General features: G+C 34.4%; 2 protein-coding genes and 1 long non-coding RNA gene across 4 annotated transcripts; 1 reads left to right on the forward strand and 2 right to left on the reverse strand.

Moving 5' to 3' along the window:
* Positions 1–1,404: 1,404 nt before the first annotated feature.
* On the reverse strand, positions 1,405–6,018 carry LOC133195469 (uncharacterized). Its single transcript, XR_009722210.1, has 3 exons — positions 5,720–6,018; positions 3,451–3,505; positions 1,405–3,107 (listed from the first exon to the last, which is right to left on the reverse strand). It is a non-coding gene; the product is annotated as an uncharacterized LOC133195469 (long non-coding RNA).
* Positions 5,896–16,106, forward strand: LOC133195467 (protein O-glucosyltransferase 1-like). Its single transcript, XM_061331318.1, has 10 exons — positions 5,896–6,221; positions 7,606–7,705; positions 7,815–7,958; positions 8,478–8,613; positions 9,196–9,317; positions 9,556–9,715; positions 10,586–10,644; positions 12,470–12,637; positions 13,228–13,284; positions 14,016–16,106. The coding sequence occupies exons 1-10, from the start codon at positions 6,095–6,097 to the stop codon at positions 14,146–14,148; spliced, it is 1,206 nt and encodes a 401-aa protein (XP_061187302.1). The 5' UTR covers positions 5,896–6,094; the 3' UTR covers positions 14,149–16,106.
* A 1,894-nt stretch (positions 16,107–18,000) lies between these two features.
* LOC133195470 (WASH complex subunit 1-like) lies at positions 18,001–21,763 on the reverse strand. 2 transcript variants are annotated; one of them, XR_009722211.1, is made up of 4 exons: positions 21,218–21,763; positions 19,923–20,131; positions 18,479–19,521; positions 18,001–18,308 (listed from the first exon to the last, which is right to left on the reverse strand). XR_009722211.1 is itself a non-coding variant. In XM_061331320.1 (3 exons), exons 1-3 carry the CDS (start codon positions 21,748–21,750, stop codon positions 18,833–18,835), a joined length of 1,431 nt encoding a protein of 476 aa, XP_061187304.1. In that variant the 5' UTR covers positions 21,751–21,763; the 3' UTR covers positions 18,001–18,832. The 2 variants fall into 2 exon arrangements, 1 of the variants encoding a protein (XP_061187304.1); XM_061331320.1 differs by having other exon boundaries at positions 18,001–19,521.
* Positions 21,764–22,357: the final 594 nt, after the last annotated feature.

Below are 22,357 nucleotides of genomic sequence, written 5' to 3' on the forward strand. Positions count from 1 at the left end.
TGGTGAGAAAAGCATTTTAGTCTGGTATTAGAGAATTACTATTTATTTATTTTAGATTGTGAATAATATTTAAGGAACCATATTTAATAAAACAAAGAATAGAGATCTACCTGGAATACCTGCATGAAGAAGACAAGTTGGTGAATTGACTCTCGAAGATACATGCATATGTCCATGGTGTTGTCACGTACTGGTTGTGCTTGATCGCCTTTTTTCCCCGTATTGACCACCTATAACCCTCAACCACAATGGAACACAGACACAAGGAAGCCATAAGGAAAAACTGGACATTCCTCCTAGAAAACATTATTGTAGACGAGCTAATGGACTTTCTTATTTCTCATTCAATCTTGACAGAAAATATGAAGGAGGAGGTTGAAATCCAAAGGACTAGGAGAGAGAAGGCGACCCAGCTTCTATTTATAGTACAGAAGAGGGGGCCCCAAGCCTTCCAGACATTTGTTGATGGACTTAAAGAGTGTCAGATGGGGTTCATAGCAGAAAGATTGGAACAATCTGTTTGATATTGCGAGGCTCAAAGAATTTCAACATGATCTTGTTTTTTTAGTTCAAGACATTATGTATAATGCTAAAGGGGAATGATTTTGATGTGTGCTAGTTTTTTTCAGATATGTCTTATTCCACTGTCACAGTAGATTTGGATTTGTTTACTAAATACTAAGTCACAGTTTAGTGATCAGAATTGAATAAAATATTTTTTTTAATGTTAAATATGTAAGCAGTTCCAGAACTTTTGTGTCGTTGGCATATTGCATTCAAAACGTAATTTATCTATTATCATTATATGTTTGTAAGCTTGGGTTCAGAATGCATTCAATTAAAGCTATATATGGCATGTCTGAGCTAAAATAAAAATACGAGATTGAGTGTAGTTGAACATGATATTTGTTATTTACGTTCAAATTAAAATTTTCACCAATTTTGAACTTGAATAACCCCACGTTTCTATAGTTAAATTGACTTTACACTGTGTCTGATATTTAAATGCGGAGTCGGTAAATAAACGGTTATTCAATATTGTTTTAAATTTTTAATATCTATGAAACGCGATTGATTTAAATTGTGTAATTTACAGAAAAGTCCTATCTTTATATTTATAAAGTAATAAAACAAATAGAAAGATCTTTTTAATTTTAGTTAGTCTGAACTTATCAAAAATACACCATATATGACTTTAACTCTTTGTTGATACATGTCATATATTACATATTTTTCAATTTTCATTAAGAAAAAATATTGCAGGAATGCAAGCCAGCAGATATCTTTTCATTTCAAACCCACCCTCTTGAACCTAATTAAAATAAATTCCTTTAGGATTGTTTGTTAAATACTCAGCTTATTCTTGTTTAAATACAATAAATTATTAAACAAAATAAATCCATGTACTTGTTTCATTATTTATTCTAAAATAAAATATTGAAAATGAAAGTGGAAGCACTTACAATGTGATGAACATGAAGCACTTGATATTAAATGTAGATATTACACACCAGCAAGTGTACAGTCAGTCATCAACACTCAATTGTATTTATACAGCACAGTAATTACTGTAGAATATTAGATTTCTGTGACATATTTACATGTATATGCCAGAGATCAAAGTGTTAAATGGAGAAATGATAGTATAGATGGGAAATAATGATTATTTATAAAGAACACATTCTGTCAACACAGTTTGATTCTACAGCCTTGGAGTAGAGCGTATATAAGGCCAAGATAAGTAAATAGTGAGTTTCCTATTCCAACCTGAGAAAAAATAGGGTAGGTAGGTAGGGAAAACATTTTATTTTATTTTAATATTTTATTGGCAAGCATGCTACCATTTCTCCCATGGGAAATCGCTGTCAAAACATTTCTGATAAATGTGTATAGAATCAGGGACCTATATACTAACGGGATAGGCAACTCTCGCAAGTCTCCCGATATCTCGTAAGTTGCGGGATTTCGTAAGTCAATTTTAATAAAATATATCTCTTTTGCTATCAAGTATTTCAGAATAAAATCTTAATTTATCTATCAAAAAATTATTCAAGATTTGTTATTAGCACTGTTTTCACTCCTTACCTTAGAAGTAATTACATTGTACGTTTATTTAAAAATCAGTGTGGGCCCCTGATCGGCCGTATTTCCGAGAAAACGCCAATTTTGGTGGTTGTTTACTTAATATCTAAATTGTTTTAAAATATGTGCTTTAAAATTCATTAAATATCCATTCCAATACACAAAAAGAATAAATTACATTAATCAGAAAACAAGCTTTTTACTGGAAAAAACGTATTTTGAAAAACTTGCAGTGTTGTGTGTGCCGTTTTGGGTAAATAAACATGGCGCTGAAGGAGTTGCCTATCCCGTTAGTATATAGATCCCTGATAGAATATGCATTTTCTGAAACATAGAAGTGATCGAGATTAGGATTTCTAATAGTGAAAACTGGAATAGTTTACTCCTGGAAAGATATCTGCGGATAATTTTTTAGGGTCGGCTCATATATTTTAGGGTCAGTCGGGGAACCGGAAACAAACTATTTATTTATCTAGGCCTAATCATGATAAATCAATCAAATTGAGAAGGAGTATTCAAGGTATTACAGAAACACTGACCACTTCAATTTTCCACAGTTATGGTCCTTAATTCAACTAAAAATTTGTTTGTTTTTTGTCTACACACTGTTTCTGTTATCTCAGATCCATTCTTTTTCAGTCTGATTAAAATCGGATCCCTCGATCCACTCCCATAACGGATCAAAGGATCTGATTTTAATCAGATTGCTTCTTTTTCACTAAATCATACAATGAAAAATCACAAGTTGAAAATCCTCTCTATCTCCTCCACGTTAATGTTCCCTGGGCTGTTTTTTACGGCCTCCAGGAGTTTTTTCACTGTTGCTTGACGTCCCTCCTTCTGTTTCCAAGTGACAAGCATTTTAAAAATTTGCGTCTCTGCACTGAAGCCATTGTTCATAATGATATGTTGCATCTTTATGCTGTCGATGCCTAGGTATGCTCCCACTAGCTCGAAACCAGCCCCAATATGTTTGCTGACTTCCACAAGTTCTCTCTCTGTTGGAGGCCTGTCTTGAATATTAGCTGTAACATTAGAAAGCAAGAAGGATTTAGGTTAAGATTAGACCTGTAATATACTATTCTCAAGAAAGCCTTTTGTCACCCAGAAAATTTGTTCATGGATACTTGTTACTAGATTTCATCTTTGTGTATGCTAATAAATGCTGTGTTTAATTTATTTTATAAAAAATATACTTGTACAATTTATAAATTTTTCTCTGTTTTCTTTATTCTATCATCATACATGTATATCTATGATAATCATGTGAAAATAACTTGTTTTCTGACTATATCCAATGCAAACATTTCTCTTTTACCAGACTGAAAATTCAGTATTTATGTTTGAAAATTCCAAATAAAAGCTCACCACCTGCCATCAGTTTTGCCTTATAAGTTCTTCATCATCTGGAATCTGGTAAAATCTGAAATGAAATCCATGAAGAAAATTGATGAACGTAATCCAACATAACTCTAAGGCTATCATATATCTTATATTTCAATGGTCTGACAAATTTTGGATAGAAGGCCAGTCCCCAATATCTGTAAAAGTATCTGTTGTATGTTAACTTTCTTTTATACCATGTACCCCTTTATCCCATGGATATCACTCAATGGATATTTTTTTAATGTAACAGAGACATTTATGTGCCTCTGCTGGGGATTGAACCTGGGGCCTCTGGCTTGCCAGTCCAGTGCTGTACCGATTGAGCTAAAGGGTTATCCACTAGCTAGCCCAAGCTAGTAGGATGCCATGTATCTAACACTACCACATAGTCCCCCTCAAGAGAATGAGATGTCCTCATCTCTTTTGGAGTGCTGACACCTGTGGGGCGAAGTTCTAGGGGCAATCACTCTCACCTGCCAGAGAACACCCGGTCCCAAAGTGGGCATTAAATGTAACAGAGACATTTATGTGCCTTTGCAGGGATTGAACCCTGGGCCTCTGGCTTGCCAGTCCAGTGCTCTACCGAATGAGCTAAAGTGTTAATCCACTAGCTAGCCCAAGCTAGTAGGATGCCAAGTATCTATCACTACCACACTGATATCCTACAGTTGTGACGTCACGATGGGTTTTGCGTGAGAGTGCTGAAGTAAAATAAAGTGGAGTCCTATGTGAAAACAGTGTAAAACTTTGATAGTGATGTATACATGGGAAAAAAAGTATCTCCCATATGATTTGAGGATGGATATGATTTTTATCCAACTCGATTTGTGTTTTTTTCTCCTCGCCAAAGCTTGGGGATAAAAAACACACAACTCGTTGGATAAAATCATATCCAATCACAGATCATGGGAGATCAAATATTAATCTAATTAAAATTAAATACTAATGTTACATCATGTACATACAGTGAATATGTGAGCGAATTTAACATCTAATTTTAATTACATTGATGTTCCTAAATAATGTACATCTTAAAAGTATACGATATATAACTCTGAATTTTTTAGACGTGCAATGTAGGACCATACACTTTGCACAGTATATTAAAATTCTTATTTTTGCCTAATATATTAAAGAACAAAGTACGGTTTCAATACAAATTTTGCCCTGTGTTTTTCTTAAAAATGAAAGTAATGTAAAAAATTAAAACTCATGATTTCTGAATCATTGAAATTACATGCAGAAAGATCATACAAATCATTTTTCTCACATGACCTTCTAAATGCTAATTGTGACGTCATAAACTTGTGCATTTTCCCATATTTTCTTGAAAAGTTGCAGAAGACACCAATTTTCAATGGAATTTTCTCTCAGATGATATTGTCCACAGGCATCGCCCACAAAGATTTTGAGATATGTGATTTTTCAAAGAATTTTACACAACATATCCGAAAATAAACGTGGGCGACGGCTGTGGACACTATTTTCTTAAGGAAAATAACCCTTGAAATGGGTCATTTTGAGGCTTTTTCTGTTTAAAATAGAGAAATGCATTAAATTAATGATGTCATATTTCCAGAATGGTACTCTTTCATGCTATATTTTTTCCTGATTTATCACTGTCATATACTCAACAAATGTTTAAGCCAGTTTCAGAAAGTATTAAATTTTTAGGGCACAATAAAGCTAAAACCGTACCTTCCTCTTAATCAAAAGATATTAATTCTTGAATATGAAAAAAAATCCTGGAAATTCTAGCTTAGTGTGTGCATTGTTTTTTGATTAAAAAAAAAACATCTTTGCTTGCCAAGGGTTTCCGATCCAAAGTTGTAGATTTCAGATCGGAAACCCTTGGATAGCAAAGATGATATTATGATAAAAAACGTGATTTCCTCAAATTTACCAGATAACCCTCATATAACAGTATTATATCAAGCAGATACCCTGGTATATTAACCTCTCAGTCCCTTTAACTATTCAATCCTACCTGGGATTATTACTGACAGAAAATTGACAACATGGTTCAAAGTAGTTCCATTTTAGTGATTAATTTTATTTTTAATCCTTAGCTTCCATCTCTTTTCTAAAATTTTAAACCTATAAATTTCAGCTTTTTTTAATCCTTGTATCCATTTCTTACAGTGTCTCAAGCGTACCATGTGTAACCAACGTAACGTGTTCTGCTGTTCATCAGCACTTATTTTACCACCACTATTTTTGCAAATTTTAAAAAGATTTCACGAAAACTTACAATGGACTGATGAAGAATGGTCCTCAATACCTTTTTTCTTGCTTAGAGTAAAAATTCTTCCTGTAAAGACATGCAAACCCAACGTTGACAAAAATCTAATCTACAGATTCAACTTTCGTTTTCGATAGTGGCTCTTCCTTTTTGAAGGTAGATAAGGTCTTCGTAAGCCTGTCGTCAGCAAAGCCGTAAACGGTAAAGATAGTGTGACTGGACGACAGGCTTGAAGCAACATTCTCCATATAGGAATCAAAGGGGGAAAAAAACTCTTCAACCGTGAAAACTCTTCAGCTAAAAAAAAGTGTTGATATTCAGAACTTGAATATCTCCTGATTACACATGCCACTTTAGTTGAACTTCGAGCCCGATGTTTTAACAATGCGTTTACTTTTAAGAAATATTTTTATTTTCTCGGTTCTGATAGTTATTTCAGCAAACGACGTGTGTGATAAGGAAGATAAAGAGTGTAGAGAGAAGACAAGTGAAAAATCAAAATATTCTAAAGGTACTGTTGTTTTAATTTTAAGGTTGCAATCGCATATGCCTGCTGTACCCCTTGTTAGCACTGTGCCCCTTAGAGGCAGCTCTGTTCCTGAAATTTTATCCTAGAAAAATTGGGCCTCTAAATCCTTGTATCCATTTCTTATGAGGTCATGTGGCACAGGGATCATCATGATTATATCATAATCATATATAAAAATTAATATCTGTGATACCTTTGTAACAGGAGAGTGCATTAGTGTCTTTGGGGGAGAAAACCTTTAAGGAGGGAGGAATGTGGTGAGCAGAGGGGTTTAATCAATATATATACACTCAGTTGGTAGAACATCTTACTGAAGATTCAGGGTGCATGGGGTAAAATCCTATTCTGGTCAGTTGCATTTTTCTTCACTCCTTACACCTTACATGCATATAAATAAACATGATCAGAAGACTGACAGTAACAGCATAAGTCTGCTCAACTGGTTAATGTTTACAGTGCATGTTGTATGAAAAAGATACACCTACCTCATTCAGCAAACAAAGGGTTTTAATCATGATTGATTCCCAGAGTATCAGAAACTACTCACACAGTAACTTGCAAATAATCCTGTATATATATTTCCATTTCTATTTGTTTTCTCTGTGATAACTCTTTGAAAGTTAGTTTAGTTGATTTCTTGATCATTCTATCGGAATGTAAATTTCGCCAAGCAATAGGCCAGGAGCTAAGGAAGCCTAATATGCATGTACCTGGTAAATCTTGTGCGTCTGTCTTAGCGTCTGACGCTAAGGAGCCCCAATATGCTTGTAAATCTCATGCGGCTGTCTTTGTGTTTGACGTCAGTGGGCGTGGACTATTGAAATTGACATGGGAGGCTTCGTGTAATTTAAATTGATTAGTAATATTTTTAAAAGCTAATTTAAAATTTTATTTCACAATGGAATGAAAATATAAGGAACCACTGTCTAGTTAGTAGGGTATGCCAGCGACATCAACAATAGTTGGAAACGTGGGATAATTTACGCATAATCCCACGTTTCCAACTATCATTGATGCTCTGGCATACTCTACTAACTACACAGTGATTCCTTAATAAATATATTATGATTTTTATGCAATTTTTCAAATTTTGCTTTGAATCAATGTGCCTGAAAAAAATATTAAATTGTAAACATGAACCAAAAATAATATACACTGTCATTCATTCAGGTAGTCCTAAATTGTAGATGTATCCTGAGAAACATACCTAATAATTATTATTATTAATTTCTGATAGGTATTTATTAATTATCAATTTCTCAAAATGCATCTATAGAACTTAGGACACCCTAAGTAACCATCTGCTTTGTTTCATTGGTCATGATAGGAAATGTTTCCTTAAAGTTTTATTATTTATAAATAACAGATGCAAAGAGTAATAAATGGAAGAAATACCTGAAGAAGATAGAAAAAGCTGTAATGGATTATACGGATTGTTCACAAGAGGACTGCAGCTGTTATAGAAGGTGTGTGCAATGTGAGAGATTCAAAAATTATTCATTAATATGTCTGATGGTGAAATTGTTAGGGCAAATACAGTCAATTAGACTTTTTTCCTGTTTCTTTTTTGACAAGTGTTATTGAAGAAGATTTAACTCCCTGGAAGAGTGGTATTACAGAAGAAGTCTTCAAACAGGCCAGAAGTCAAAAATATGGCTCCCATTATCAAATTATAAATCATAAACTTTACAGAGAGGATGACTGTATGTTCCCAGCAAGGTATCGGTTTATTTTTTAGAGCTTTTTATTATGCTGACATATTGTGGAATCATCATTATTCACGTCGGACCAATGTCCATGAATTCCATGGGTCACCCTTACCCAAGAATGAACATCTCCACAGACCATAACAGTTACTGTATCTACCTGTTCAGTATTTCCGAAATAGTCAATGTACTGAACAGGTAGATACAGTAACTGTTATGGTTTTGTATACATGTATACGAATTACCCACAAAATGACATCCCCACTAACAAGTAAAACTTTGGTTATCCATGAAGATTGACACCCCCCCCCCCCAAATTAAAATGATTCCACAGTATACATGTGTAGTCTAAATATTATACCTATAATTAGCAGATGTATAATTCCTTTCTTTATTTATTCAATTGATGGAAAACTACACAGAGTGCATTATTGCTATTATTTTTTCTTCCACATCATCTGCATGTTAATTGAAAATATTTAGCAAGAGAGCATTTAAAACAAGAATCAATGAATGACCTCCCTTATCACAGGTGTAGCGGGAATGAACACTTTATTCTGGAGGTAATAAAGAAGTTACCTGACATGGAGCTTGTCATTAACACTCGAGACTGGCCACAGATTTCATCTTATCAACAACCCATTCCTGTCTTCTCCTTCAGTAAAGTGGTAACATTCTGTCAATACATGTACATAAAGTTCAAACTACATTTTATGATCATGAAACATGAAATTAAGAACAAAATAGGGTTTAGTTATTTGAGCACTCCTTATTGACTCAGCTCTATTGATTTCTGAATGGTTTGTTTTTGTTCTGAATAAAATTGATTAAAGGAATATAGAACTTCATGTGATTGTGAAAATGGACAGAACAATCATTGTGATAAAAGAGGGATGACACTTAAATTAATATGATAAATCGCTGTGATGAAGGGGAGTAACTCTGATGTGAAAACAGGTTGAAAAGTCAGAGTAGTAAAGGGGGATAACTCTGATATGACAACAGAGTAAAGAATCATGATAAAGGGGGATAGCACTGATGTGATGTTAGATTGAAAAATCACTGTGATTGAGGGGTATAACTCTGATGTGAAGTAGATTGAAGAATCACTTTGATAAAGGGGAATAAATCAGATATGATTCACTGTGGTAAAGGGGGATGACTCTGATGTGATGATTGATTGAAGATTCACTGTGATAAGGGGGATGATAACTCTGATTGCTGTTTATGTTCACATTGCTCTTTCACAGAGGGGGGAGAGTCATGACATCATGTACCCCGCTTGGACGTTTTGGGAGGGAGGACCAGCGGTCTGGCCAATCTATCCCACAGGACTGGGGCGCTGGGACCAACAAAGGGAGATAATTTCAAGGTACAAGTAAAAGGAGGTAAAACTTACTCATCTTCATGCATGTGTTGTATTTTTTGCTCTTTTGAAATTGCATTAATGCCTCTTGGGGAAAAAAAATTAGATATTTAATCATAGAGGTTCAACACAGACCAAAATTGTTGATAAAAATTTCCTAATGAGAAAATATGTATACAAAGTTTAAAGAATTACTTTAAAGATATGAATTATTTGTATGTTTCAAGGTTTTTTTTTATATCAGAGCTGCCAAGAGCTGGCCTTGGGAGAAGAAGAAAAATAAGGGATTCTTCCGTGGATCTCGAACCAGTTCAGAGAGAGACCCCCTGATTCTACTGTCTAGGTCTAACCCAGAACTGGTGGATGCTGAGTACACTAAAAACCAGGCCTGGAGGTCTGAGGCAGTGAGTATTGGGGGGGGGGGGAGGGGAAGGGGGGTGTTACACTAAAAACCAGGCCTGGAGGTCTGTTTCAGTGAGTATTGGGGGAGGAGTACACTAAAAACTAGGCCTGGAGATCTGAGGCAATGGGTACTAGGGGAAAGAGTACACTAAAAAGCAGGCCTGAGGCATAGAGGTTTGATGCAGTGAGTGCTGGGGGAAGGAGAGTTATAATAGGAATATAAAAAAAAGCATATATATATATATATATATATATATATATATATATTATATATATATATATATATATATATATATATATATATATATATATATATATATATATATATATATATATATACATTGTACACATTGTACATGTATATATGTTCTGTCAGATGCAAGGTTCAGATGCTGTATCAGACATTTTATATTTTATGTTTGGATGACTTTGGTAAAGGACAGTATCACAAGTGCTGTACGAACCTCACCTGCACACCCAGTCATTCTTTGATATTTGCATTGGATGCTTCATCTGACCTAAAGTTCAATTCAGTGACCTTGAAGAAGATGGGATTGACCTTATTTCCAGCTTTTAACAAGAGAAATACTTAATGATTGGTTGCAGTTATGGATGCTTTTTTCTGTGCAGTATTTAAATGAACTATAAAGTTTAACTTAACTTGCTAGGTTATCAGCTCAATTTGAACTCCTCTAGTTAATACTATTTATAAAAGTACAAGTGTACACATAATGTAACCTTGCCATAATTCTGATTCATTTTCTTTTCATGCAAGTAAAAAAAAAAAAATTGAACCATTTTTCTCTGGAAGGCAACTATGATATTTACTCATCAACTATCAATATGGTAAAACGAGTTTGTCTTTATGACAGGACACATTACACAGACCCCCAGCAAAGGATATCAAGTTAGAAGACCACTGTGATTACAAGTAAATCAGCAAATTTAATTAATAATTTTAACATGTGACAAAGAAGAAGTGTAAACAGCAATTACAGCTAAGAATGTTTTTTAGCTCACCTGGGTTAAAGGATCAGAAGTGGGTTTTTCTGATCCAAGCGTGTCTGGCATTCCTCTGTCTGTTGTGTGTTATGTATCCTCTGTAAAACTTTCACATTTTCAACATCCTTTTCAGTCTAACTTGAGTAGTTTCAACCAAACTTGACACAAAGCATTTTTGGTTAAAGGAGAGTTCAGTAATATGCAAAAGAATGGCCTCACCCTTTTTAAAGGGGAAATAATAATGAGAATAAGTCATTTAAGAATCCTCTTCTCAAGACCCACAGGGCCAGGGAGGCAGAGTTAGAGGTAAGATTTGTTATTGAGTATAAATACAGTGGCGCCTTGTTAATCCGGATGCCTCCGTCCCCAACGTAATCGTCCGGATAAATGAATCGTCCGGATAAGTGAATCATCTCTTAAAAGACCCTTTATAATTAACGCCAGTTACATATTTCTTTTCTAAAGTTATGTTCATTAATAGACTGTAATGCAATAAATAGAAAGATATTTTCTTGAATTATATATCCTTATAAATTGTCTTATGAAAAGAAAAAAAGCATTTCAAATATATGTACGTTTAGAGAAATGGAAAATCGCATTTTGTTAAACTTATACGCAGCTCAAGACCGCAACAAAATCTATTGATTTATTTTTTAATTATTTTATTTACAACTCTCCGAAATTCTCATAAATTGTTATACCGTTAGCAATTATATTCTGAAAGTATTTGTATTTACAATATAAGCTAAATTCTTTGAGCTCCATAATATAATAGTCGCCCGCGTGGCGCAGTGGTTAGAGCGTCTGCTCTAGAGTCGCGAAGTAAGGAGTTGATCCTTACGTCGCGGGTTCAAATCCCACTGTGGGACGTGGAGACCGGTCCTTCGGATGAGACCGTATAAACCGAGGTCCCGTGTCGCAGTAGGTGCTGGCACGAAAAAGATCCCTCACTGCTCAATGGCCGTAAGTGCCGAGTATAGGACAAAATTTGCAGCTCTCCACCGGCAAATGGTGGCGTCTCCATATGAGTGAAAAATTCTCGAGAGGGACGTTAAACAACATACAATCAATCAATCCATAATATAATAGACGCATGTTTTATTTGGGGTAAACACACACTAATTATAGACGCTATTGTTTGGAGGTCACAGGTAACCATCTTCAAACTTACTTCACGGACAATGTTTTTACAACAATTATCACTACTGCAAGATAGGTGTGAAAAAGTCGTTCCTTGAAAAAGTATCATCCGGATAAACGAGTCATTTTTCAATGAAATATTACGTTTTGTAGTAGAAATTGACCGTCCGAATCCGGAACGCAAATTTCCGGATTAATGAGACAAAATAATGAGGAAAAAATCGGTTCCCAAAAAATATTGTCCGGAAGGTGAAGCGTCCGGGTTATTGGCGTCCGGATTACCGCGGCGCCACTGTATTATGTTTGTTCAAATTATGACCCCAAGGCTTCTTGTCAATTATAGGACAAAGATTTAAATAGAAACATCAGAAAAAAATCTTTTAAAATCTTTCTTGAGAACAGCAGAACCACCGATAGTAAAGAAAATATGCAAACAAGTACATGTAGGTTGTAGTAATATTTTCTCAGGTGAGCAATGTGGTCCATGGGCTTAGGTTAACTCTTGATCAGGAAGTAACCTGTACCATTCTATATAATACATTAATGTTATTTAATATTTAACTTTCAGGACATTTCTTTCATTATCTATTTAACTTTTTGGACATTTCTTACAGGTACTTATTTAACTTTCGGGGGGTCGCTGCCAGCTTCCGTTTTAAGCATCTGTTTCTCTGTGATTCTGTAGTCTTCCATGTAGGGAGTGCCTGGTTAGAATTCTTTTATCCTGCCATGAAACCCTGGGTCCATTATATTCCAGTCAAAGAGGACCTCTCAGATGTTGTGTGAGTATTATAAAACTGTTCCCTCAACAAATGTACACTTTGTTAAACTACCTCAACAAATGTACACTTTGTTTAACTAGAGTGGACAATTGTTAGCGTAGTTAATTAATTAATTACTATATAGCTAGTTAATTAGTAAGTCATTCTGAGGCTGCTGTATATACTGTTTACTTTAAATAGAGTTTTGATCTCCGCACTAGAGTTTCCTGCACACCAAAAAGCTGTGGTAGTCTATGATAGTTGTATATACTGTTTACTTTAAATAGAGTTTTGATCTCTGCACTAGAGTTTCCTGCACACCAAAAAGCTGTGGTAGTCTATGATAGTTTGTTATGGAACTCCATACAGTGTATATATTTCTTGGATTTAAAAATTTAAATTTTGCTATGAAATAATTTGCAAAAATAGGAAGTGTACAATAACATGCCTATACTGTAACTGGCGCTCTGAATGTGACCAGGTGTAAGTGTTAGAAGCAGCTCAGATTTAGATACAGAATGTGATTGTCTGGAGAAGTAGTCTGCTTAGATATATCGTATAAAATTGATATATTGTAGATATTTTTACTTACATTACTGGGTATTTTACAGGGAACTTTTGGAGTTTGCAAAAGAGAATGATGATGTTGTCCATGAAATAGCCAAAAGGTAAGAAGAAATGTACAAGGCATCTAAATATATAACATTCACTTAATTTTGAAATTCTAGAATATTTTTATTGAAAAATGACCACTTTAACTCTTTACATACACTTAATGTTCACGTCACAGAAATGTGAAGTTACCTTTTCCCCGTAAGCACTTTATAGCGAGGCACAAGTTTCTCTAAAGTTTAGCGTAAATAATTATTTTGTAATATTTTAATAAGATTATAACTTTTCTTATTTTATGAGATTTTAGCAAGTATAAATTAGAAGGGAATTGGCATTAAATTGAAGATTAAATTTACTTTTGAAAGTGCGTGAAAAATGCGTGATTGCGGGGAAACGGTATATGCGTGATTTTGCGTTAGAAATAGGAAATGGTTTATGCGTTAAAATGCGTGACTGCGGGGAATATTATTGAATGGCAAGCAAATGATTTCATTTCACTGTACTGTGAATCTGTGGTGGAAGTATTGGCCTTTTATCTTACATGTATGTTTACAGTTTGTCCCAAGAGTTTTCATAATTTGTTTTAAACATTTATTGTCGTTACATTATCTCTGCTTGTTTTTCATTTATTTTAATTTATTGGAAAAAGTGAAAAATAAAAGGAAAACATTTACAGGAAACTTTTGTCTGTTCCTGATTATATTCGTCACTTTATTGAGTTCTGTTATTCTATAATAAAATTCATTTAGACGTAAAGCTGCATGCCCTCTATTTTATTTCTTTACAGAGGTCGACAGTTTATTTGGGATCATCTCAGAATGGAAGACATCTCCTCTTACTGGGAAACTCTACTTAAAAAATATGCCAAACTGTTAAAATTTAAACCTAAACGAAACAAGAGTTACTCACAAATTAAATAATTTATGAACATTACTACTAAAGAAATACACCAAACTTTTAAGATTTAAACCAAAATGAAACAAGAGTTTCAAGCAAATCAAATAATTTATGATCATTTCTCTTTTGATAGTTTTTTTTAAATAGTCTTTTATAATTATTTTTTTTTATACACAATGGTTAGTGGATTTATGTTGTAGTAAATTTTATCTCTGCCATGTACATGTATGTTATATCCTTTTGACCTAGGGGCATTTTTAGAGGTGCGTGGCCATAACAAAATAAAATGGATGTAAAATTCTAGGTTTATATTGCCATGAGTGATTTTGTGGAGGACCACCATAACATTATAAAACAGATATTGAAAAAAAAAACTTTTTTATAGTCGCATTGTACAGTACATGTACATGTAAAAACGAGTAATATTTTTTCATTTCCCTATATATTCCGTATAAACTTTTCATACTTTTATGAATTATCTTGGCACAATTGTTCCAGAGTTGATGTAATTTTTCTGAATGATTGCGTTTCAGTACACTATACACCTGCTAGAATAAAATTATTTGAAGTCATGAAAACGTTTCTTACATAAAATATTCAAATGTCACGATACCATGTCAACTTTTGTTGAGAGTATATTTCAGTATGTTAATAACAAGTTGTAAAAACAGCTGTAATGTATTTTAAATATGCAATATTATGTTTGATGTATTTAAATGGTACAGTTTTCTTCTGTAATTTTTTCTCTCTATATTTTGTTATATAATACATATATGTAATATAGTGTTGAATCGATTGAATTTGTTAGCTTAGTGTGTTAAAAAAAGATCCAGATTTGAAAAAAAGATAAATATATCCTCTTTAATTATTATGCTTAGGCTGTCCTCCAGGAAATCACCCTAGGCTGTTTGAACTCGGTTTTTATATCCTGTTTATTATGTTACTGCCACCAAAGGATAATTTAGATTTACATGCCATATACATGTATCAGTCTATCTATCTTCATATGTATTTTATATAGCTAAATTTCATTCTGGTGGAATATTTATGCCCCCCTTTGAAGAAGGAAGGGTATATTGCTTTGCTGCTGTCTATCAGTCGGTCGGTCTTTCTGTCAGTCCACCAACAGTTTCCATTCATTTTCTTTGCAGAGGTTACACATACTGATTGAAATGAAATTTGGTATACAGATTTATCATAAGAATATCTAGGTCAACTTCTCTTTTGGGTACGATCAAGCAATTTTTGACAGAGTTATGCCCCTTGGACTTAGAAAAATTCCAATTATTGGGGGGGGGGGGGGGGATAAGTGTTTCACAAACATTTCTTGTTTACTTTCAAACATGCAATTGCAATTATCATAAATTACAAAAATGATAATCAGCTAATTTAATGATGTTAGAATGTTGTCGGTAGGAAATGTGTGATTGTGAAATCCAGAGTTTAAGGTCAAACGATACGTTCCTCAAATATCTGTTTTGCAAGTCTTCGTAATGTATGAAAAATATTCAAAATTTTAACTACCTTCTGATTTCTTAGCAGGTTTCTTACTATCTTAAAATAATCGAAACACTAAAAATGTGATATTGACATATAAAGATTTTCCCAAAAGGATAAAATAGGAAACATCATCCTCTGGTATCTTGCACAAATGCCTGGTAAGGTACCTCAATTTTTTGTGAGTAAACATGTTAAAGTAGCAATACTTCAATGACAAAATATTAGAAAAAATTATATATTATTGAGGAACGTATCGTCTGTCCTTAATGCAAAATCCATTTACATCAGTTCCTTCTTTAGATTAAACTGACAGTTGCATGTACACTATTTCTTTTCATGTACATTTAAAGTACAGATAAGCATATAGATTTGACTTATTCGTACCTAGATTTTCAAAAAATTATGATGGGCTTCCAATTTATACAGCAATTTTATTGTTCAGATAACAAGATTTTGTTTTCAATAAATAATACAGTTAAGAGTTTTCCAGTTTGTGTTATATGTAGCTGTACTGGATGAGAGAAAGAGGTTGCGTACGTAATGATAAGGTGTCCATTGTTTGTCCACCCATATCAGTGTCAGTCCATTTGTAAACAATTTTAGAAAATACTAAGAAACAGTTTAGGTCTGATTTCAAAAGAAATTGGTTCACAAGTGGACTAAATATATTGCTGCGTTTACTAAAAATAAAAAGATCTTAAATTCTCTGCAAATTTCTCTGATTTAAAGCTGAACAAGAATCATTAAAGGTAGAGATCTATGTTTATCTGCCATATTTTTCTCTATTTTCTTTTAGCTGACTACTGCCCCTATATAAGCTGTTCACTTAGTTTCGGTATAGTGTAATCAGTTTTCACCTGTGTGGATGGACATATTCTACATAGCTATTGTAAAGCTCTAGGTAGCAACAAAAGTAAAGGTGAGCTTCTTCCACAGCAGAATAGAAAGTTACTAAAGAAACTAACATCAGTTGCACAGGTCAGTGCAGTACAAACAAACGCAAATACATGTAAACTACAATAAAATGTAAACAATGGTATTGTAATGTAAGAAAGTCAACGCAAACGTGTCCATTCCATGCAGGTATCCATGACAAGAAAGCTGTCACGTGTAACAAATGCGTAGGTAATAGCCCAGTTCTGATATCAGAGATAGGAAAACTTATATGGCGTGTGCCTATTTACGAGTTGTGTTCAGCTTTAAATGTTAAAATTATATAAATTCAAAATCAAGTTTAACATTCCTCCTAGGTCATTCACAGTACTGACAGTTAAGGTGCCCTATGGAAATATTGGCCTTTTTTTTAATAAAAAAGTATTCTTAATCAGGGTGGCGATTCTTTTTAGTACTTATCTAATATTGGACAAATGTTATTTAGGTTTTTAACTATATTTTACATATTGAGGATGATTAGATTTTTTATCTAGACTTGTAACGTGATGTGGCAGTCATATGTGATTTTGGCACATATACCAGTTTACTTGCATTATTGAGGATACTGATAAATTTCAGTAGTGCAAGGACATAACCAAGATAAAATTGAAAATTTAGTTTATATTTTCAACACCCATATAGTTTGTGAAAAGTGCTGCGATCCAATACAGATTATCCTATTTCATTGTTAAAATTATAGTTGTACGACTGCATGCTGAATTTTTTGCTGGTCAACTGCATTAAATATAGAAATAATTCATTTTCAGGATCTCGCCAGGATCGCAGCACTTTTCAAGTAGCTTAATACTTCTAGAGTCTAATGTGTAAAATGCTTACTATGATCCTTTGAGTGTATGCCCTTGCCCTAGAACAATTTATTAAGACCCTGTGAACCATACTTGATTCATCAGTCTAGAGATTGAAACCTAATCATGACAAGAAATTTTGCAAGTGAAAGAAGGTTGTGAAACTTTCGGATATATCTCGCACGTGAAAGAAAATGTTGGTTTACATCATTTTTTCAAACTTTATATAGTGACAGGTGAAAGACCTGCCAGGGAAGAGTCTGGGTTGGTGTCTTCAGGGGGCCGAAGACCTTTAAGGAGGGAGGAATGTAGTGGTCAGATGGGTTCGATCACTGGTACCAGACAACTCAGTTGGAAGAGTTCAGTTCAGGGGGCCTGGTTTTGAATCCCAGGTTGGTCTGTCTCTACTCCCCTCCCCCCCCCCCCCTTTCACAAATAGAAATTCTTGATCTTGTTTACAAAACCTCACATACCCACCCTCAGGGTAAAAATTAAAGATATCACTGTACATGTCCTTTCACTGAACATGTTTTGTTGCTAAATGATCAACTGCTGGAAGTACAGATACATGTATTGTTAAAAATAAGTTAATTGAACTGACATAAAAATAACAGAAAATTTTGATGAAGTGTTTATTGCTGTCAATATAAACTTGTGGATGTATATTTCAATATACATAAACATATATATACATGTTTATGTAGACATTTCAACAAATGTGATAAAAATTTTCTAGTGCAGCTAATGACCTTGAATTGTTGATGCATGCACACAACCTTGAAAACATCTGGCACACTCAGATAAATTCAACCCATAATGAATTGATTCTAAAAGTGGATCATGTTTACAATGTTTGCTTAGAAACACAAGAATCTAGATATTGGAGAATCAATACATACACACAGCTGAAAGAAAATCCCAGAAAATTAATGAAAGCTGTAGAACTCGGTACAATGCAGATAAGATCTTAAGTGTTTTTTTACAATGAGTCATTTTTTCATCATGATTGTCTTTCAATGTGCATTATCTTTCAGAATTACCTTATTAAATACCAGATGTCCACCCCTCTCTGTTATTTTTTAATCTGAAAATGAATAGGCACTTATATTTTGACTTGTAAGAAGCATGTTTATAGATAATCTTAAATCTGATTTATGCAAATCATCCCTTTCAGATTCTACATTCAAAGAAACATATTTATGTTGCATCCCCTTTCTCCATAGATGCATACATGTATCTAAATGAATACTGTATAAAACCTGGGTCTTGCATTGATTCCCATGATTATGGTTGTTTTGTTTGTTATTGTCAATGACAGAAGAAATACGCATGAAAAAAATCATGCATGTAATAAATATTGTTAATATACTGTATTCTAAATGTAATGAAATTGAGCTCAAAAATAGATCATGAATGATTATGACATGAAAACAAAATTATAACTGAGTATAACAACAAACAACAACTTTTATTCCCAATCATCTTCATCATCATCCCCACCCCCAGACTTAGGAGGTGGGGGTATCATTGATGAAATTTTGTCCATGGCTCCACCTCCCCCTGTTGGTGGTGGGGGTGGGGCATCTGAACTGTCAGTCGCTCCTTTTCCCCCTCCCCCGCCCCCAGAAATCCCCTTTCTTCTCATGGTCAGTCTGCTGAAGAGGTCACTCATCAGGTCCCCACCTCCCCCACCACTGGGGGCGGCCGCTGCCTTCTCCTCCTTCTTTTTCTTCTTCTCCAGTTTTCTATCTTTGGCACTCTTTAACTTTGCTCCACTGACCCCACCCGTCTTACGTATGGCATCAAGTAAACTGGACCTAGAGTCACTTGGAGCGGTCACTTCTGCAGGGGCTGATTCTGGCACACCACTTGGTGGTGGCGGTGGTGGGGGTGGGGCATCTGGAGCAGGGGGTGGTGGTGGGGGTGGAGGTGCACCTGGGGGTGGGGGAGCTGGTGCAGATGGGGGAGGGGGAGGTGGGGGAGCTGCACTGGGAGGAGGGGGTGGTGCTGCACTGGGTGGGGCTTGGGATATTTCTGGAACAGAGGGAAGTGTTTCTTCAGGTACTACAGAGGGTAGGTCTGGAATGATACTGCCCAGGACTGAGGGAGCTATGGATTTTTCCTGGTCAACCGCAAAGGAAAGATCATCAGCAACACCTACAAAATAAACGTAAGAAACATGAAGTCTGACAGTTCTCCAGTATACACATGTAGATCAAACACTTTTTACATATTCTTTTTCCCATGACCATATATCTATTCTGAACCAGCTCTTCAACAATTACACAATCTCTAGTTGTTAAAGGTTTTCCATACAATATCCACTCTTGGTTTTGTACAATATTCAGAAATGGCATGAAGGTATTACAATGTGTTAGGCCTTTCAAAAATGTTGGGATTTTTCACTGGTATAATGCCCTTTATATAGAACAGCGTTTCTAAGTTCTGGATTATTCCTAACTTTACATACATGTATGTCATTATAAATTGCTTCCAGAGAAAGAAAGAACAATGTTCTATAATTACAAGGGTATTTCTATTTCATCATAAGTTGATACCTGGTAGATTGGGTAGGAATTCTGGGACTGCTATCTCCGGGAAGTCCACGATCACTGGCTTGAAGGAGATGTCGTCCACTCTCTGTCCCTGCAGTCCCTCGTTTGTGGTGATGGTGGTCGGCGCGGCGTCTATTTCACTCTCCTCCTCAATCGCAGTGCGAGTCTTCTTAACCACGCCCAAGGGATCAAGCATTGTGTACTGTTTATATCTGTAATAAACAGAAGAAATAGTATTGGTACTTGGGGTAAAATACCTTGAGGTATCACAGACCAATGTGTTGAGGAATGAAAATCACTGCTGCAAGTGTCATTTCATTATAAGCACGTTCGCTATAAGTGTGTTTAACTGTAAAGTGTGCCACAACTGTTTTTTTTTTTCCTTGCATAAAATGAGTTTCACTATAGGCCTATCGTATCAAGATTGTATGTTTAATTCAAAATCTGTTCATTTACATATCCTTATTATCCTTTTGCCCATACTTTTTACTGTACGTGGTATATTTCTAATGAGAATGTCATTGAAATAAATTAATTTGAAGAGTGGGTGGGTAAGAAGAGGGCACACTTAAAAATCCTGTACTTTTTTTTTAAAGGAGGGAGATTAAAAATCAGTAAATAATCCAAAGAAGTAACAAGTAAGTTGCATTCTTAATCAAATTTTACACACGAGCTTAAGATCCTGTTAACGCAGACATTGTATCCCTGTATTGTAGGGGTTGTGAAACTATTTTGGACTTCCCCCACAATAGGAAATTCTTAATTTGTCCCTGTCTTAAACATGTTAAATAAAGAGAATAATGCATATATACTAAAATCCATATCATATCAGCCCAAGTGCTATGATATATGATATGAATTTGAGTCGATGTGGTATTCTATTTATCATATATTTAAAATATGTATGTAATACGCCAATCCAATTTAAGTCCTTTCTTTAAGAAAGTTTCATGTCTTTTGACCCTTTTCTTCAAAATCTAATAGTCTTAAAGCCAATTTTAGCATATTTAGGTCATTTTAAAACTAATCAAGTCAACAAATTTTAGTTTATGAATTGTATTACATATACATTATATATAATTCAATGAAATTGAGGTAATTAACTTTTAAACATTATTAAAACATTATTTCCAGTTTGATATGGATTTTTGCATGCCAGCATCTGATATGTGATATGGGTTTTTGGACCGGTCGTTGATATGAGGCATTGTGATGTCACTCAATCTGACGCACAGTGTGGAATCGGTATATTTACTACTAAGTACATGATAATTATACCAGACATAATGTATACTTACAGGTTTTCTGACGTATTAAACAACAACAGAGAGCTGATGGAGGGTACAGATTTGGGTAATCCCCCGAGCCCATCTCTCAAATTAGCGTCCTCTTTACGCTTTAACTTCAAATGAACATTGTAGAATTGTAATTTCTCCCTCAATGATTTATCATCAAGTCCTTTGTGTTTAGATGTCACTTTGTAATGAGGTCTTTTAATCTCTCGCAGCCCATTGGTGCTCTCTAAGGGAAACATTATTTGATATTCCTCTAAATTCTCAGCAGCTGGGTATTTTGCTGAAGCGAATACTTTCGTAGCTTTATTACTTCCCTTGATTTTGTCTACTTTTGCCTGAGCTAAACTTATTCTATCATTGACCCTTTGAAGTTTTGTTCGATTTTCACTGATCTTGGTGCCGATTCTTTTAAATACTTCATTTGCCACTTGATCTAAATAGTTAAGGGAATCCGCAATCTGATGGACTGTCTCTTCTCGACGCAAGTCCGGAGGGACATTTGGAATATTGAAGCTTTGGCAAGACATCTCCGGCATTTAGGTATGAAGTAGAAATCTGGAAAAAATCTTCAACATAAGTTACATATTTCTAAACCAGTGGGTTTTTTTTCATATAAATTAATTAATATTCATCTCCCTTCAAATTAGGCATGGTTAATGCCTGAACCACTGCCCAGGCTTGACCTTTTATTTAATATAAAAATTACAAATTACATGGTTGTTAGTAAGTAAATATAGACTAATAACCTAGGAAAGGTCTTTAGTCAATTGTAGGTACTGATCCATTGTGCCTTTTTTAAGTTTAAAAAGCATATATTTAGTGTGTTGTTCTTAAATAATTTGAATCATATTAAAACCTGTCCCTAAACTTCAGAGACAAGTTTTAATATGATTCATTTAATAGAATAATTAAAATAATAAAACAACACACTAAATATATGCTTTTAATTAAAACTTTTTAAAAATCACAATAGATCAGTACCTACAATAGTCGAATTCTTAGAAAAAGACCTAACGACAACTGACACGAGTTCAATGACAGAAAAAAAGTGGGCGTCATCACATGACTGACAAAACTTTATCAATAATGAACAATGACAATTGAATGAAGTTTTGAAGAAGTATTATTTTTAAATAACAGTAA

The sequence above is a fragment of the Saccostrea echinata genome, unplaced genomic scaffold (genome assembly GCF_033153115.1).
Source record: "Saccostrea echinata isolate AGI-Se365-2 ecotype Australia unplaced genomic scaffold, CSIRO_AGI_Sech_v1 ptg000029l, whole genome shotgun sequence".
NCBI lineage: Eukaryota > Metazoa > Mollusca > Bivalvia > Ostreida > Ostreidae > Saccostrea > Saccostrea echinata.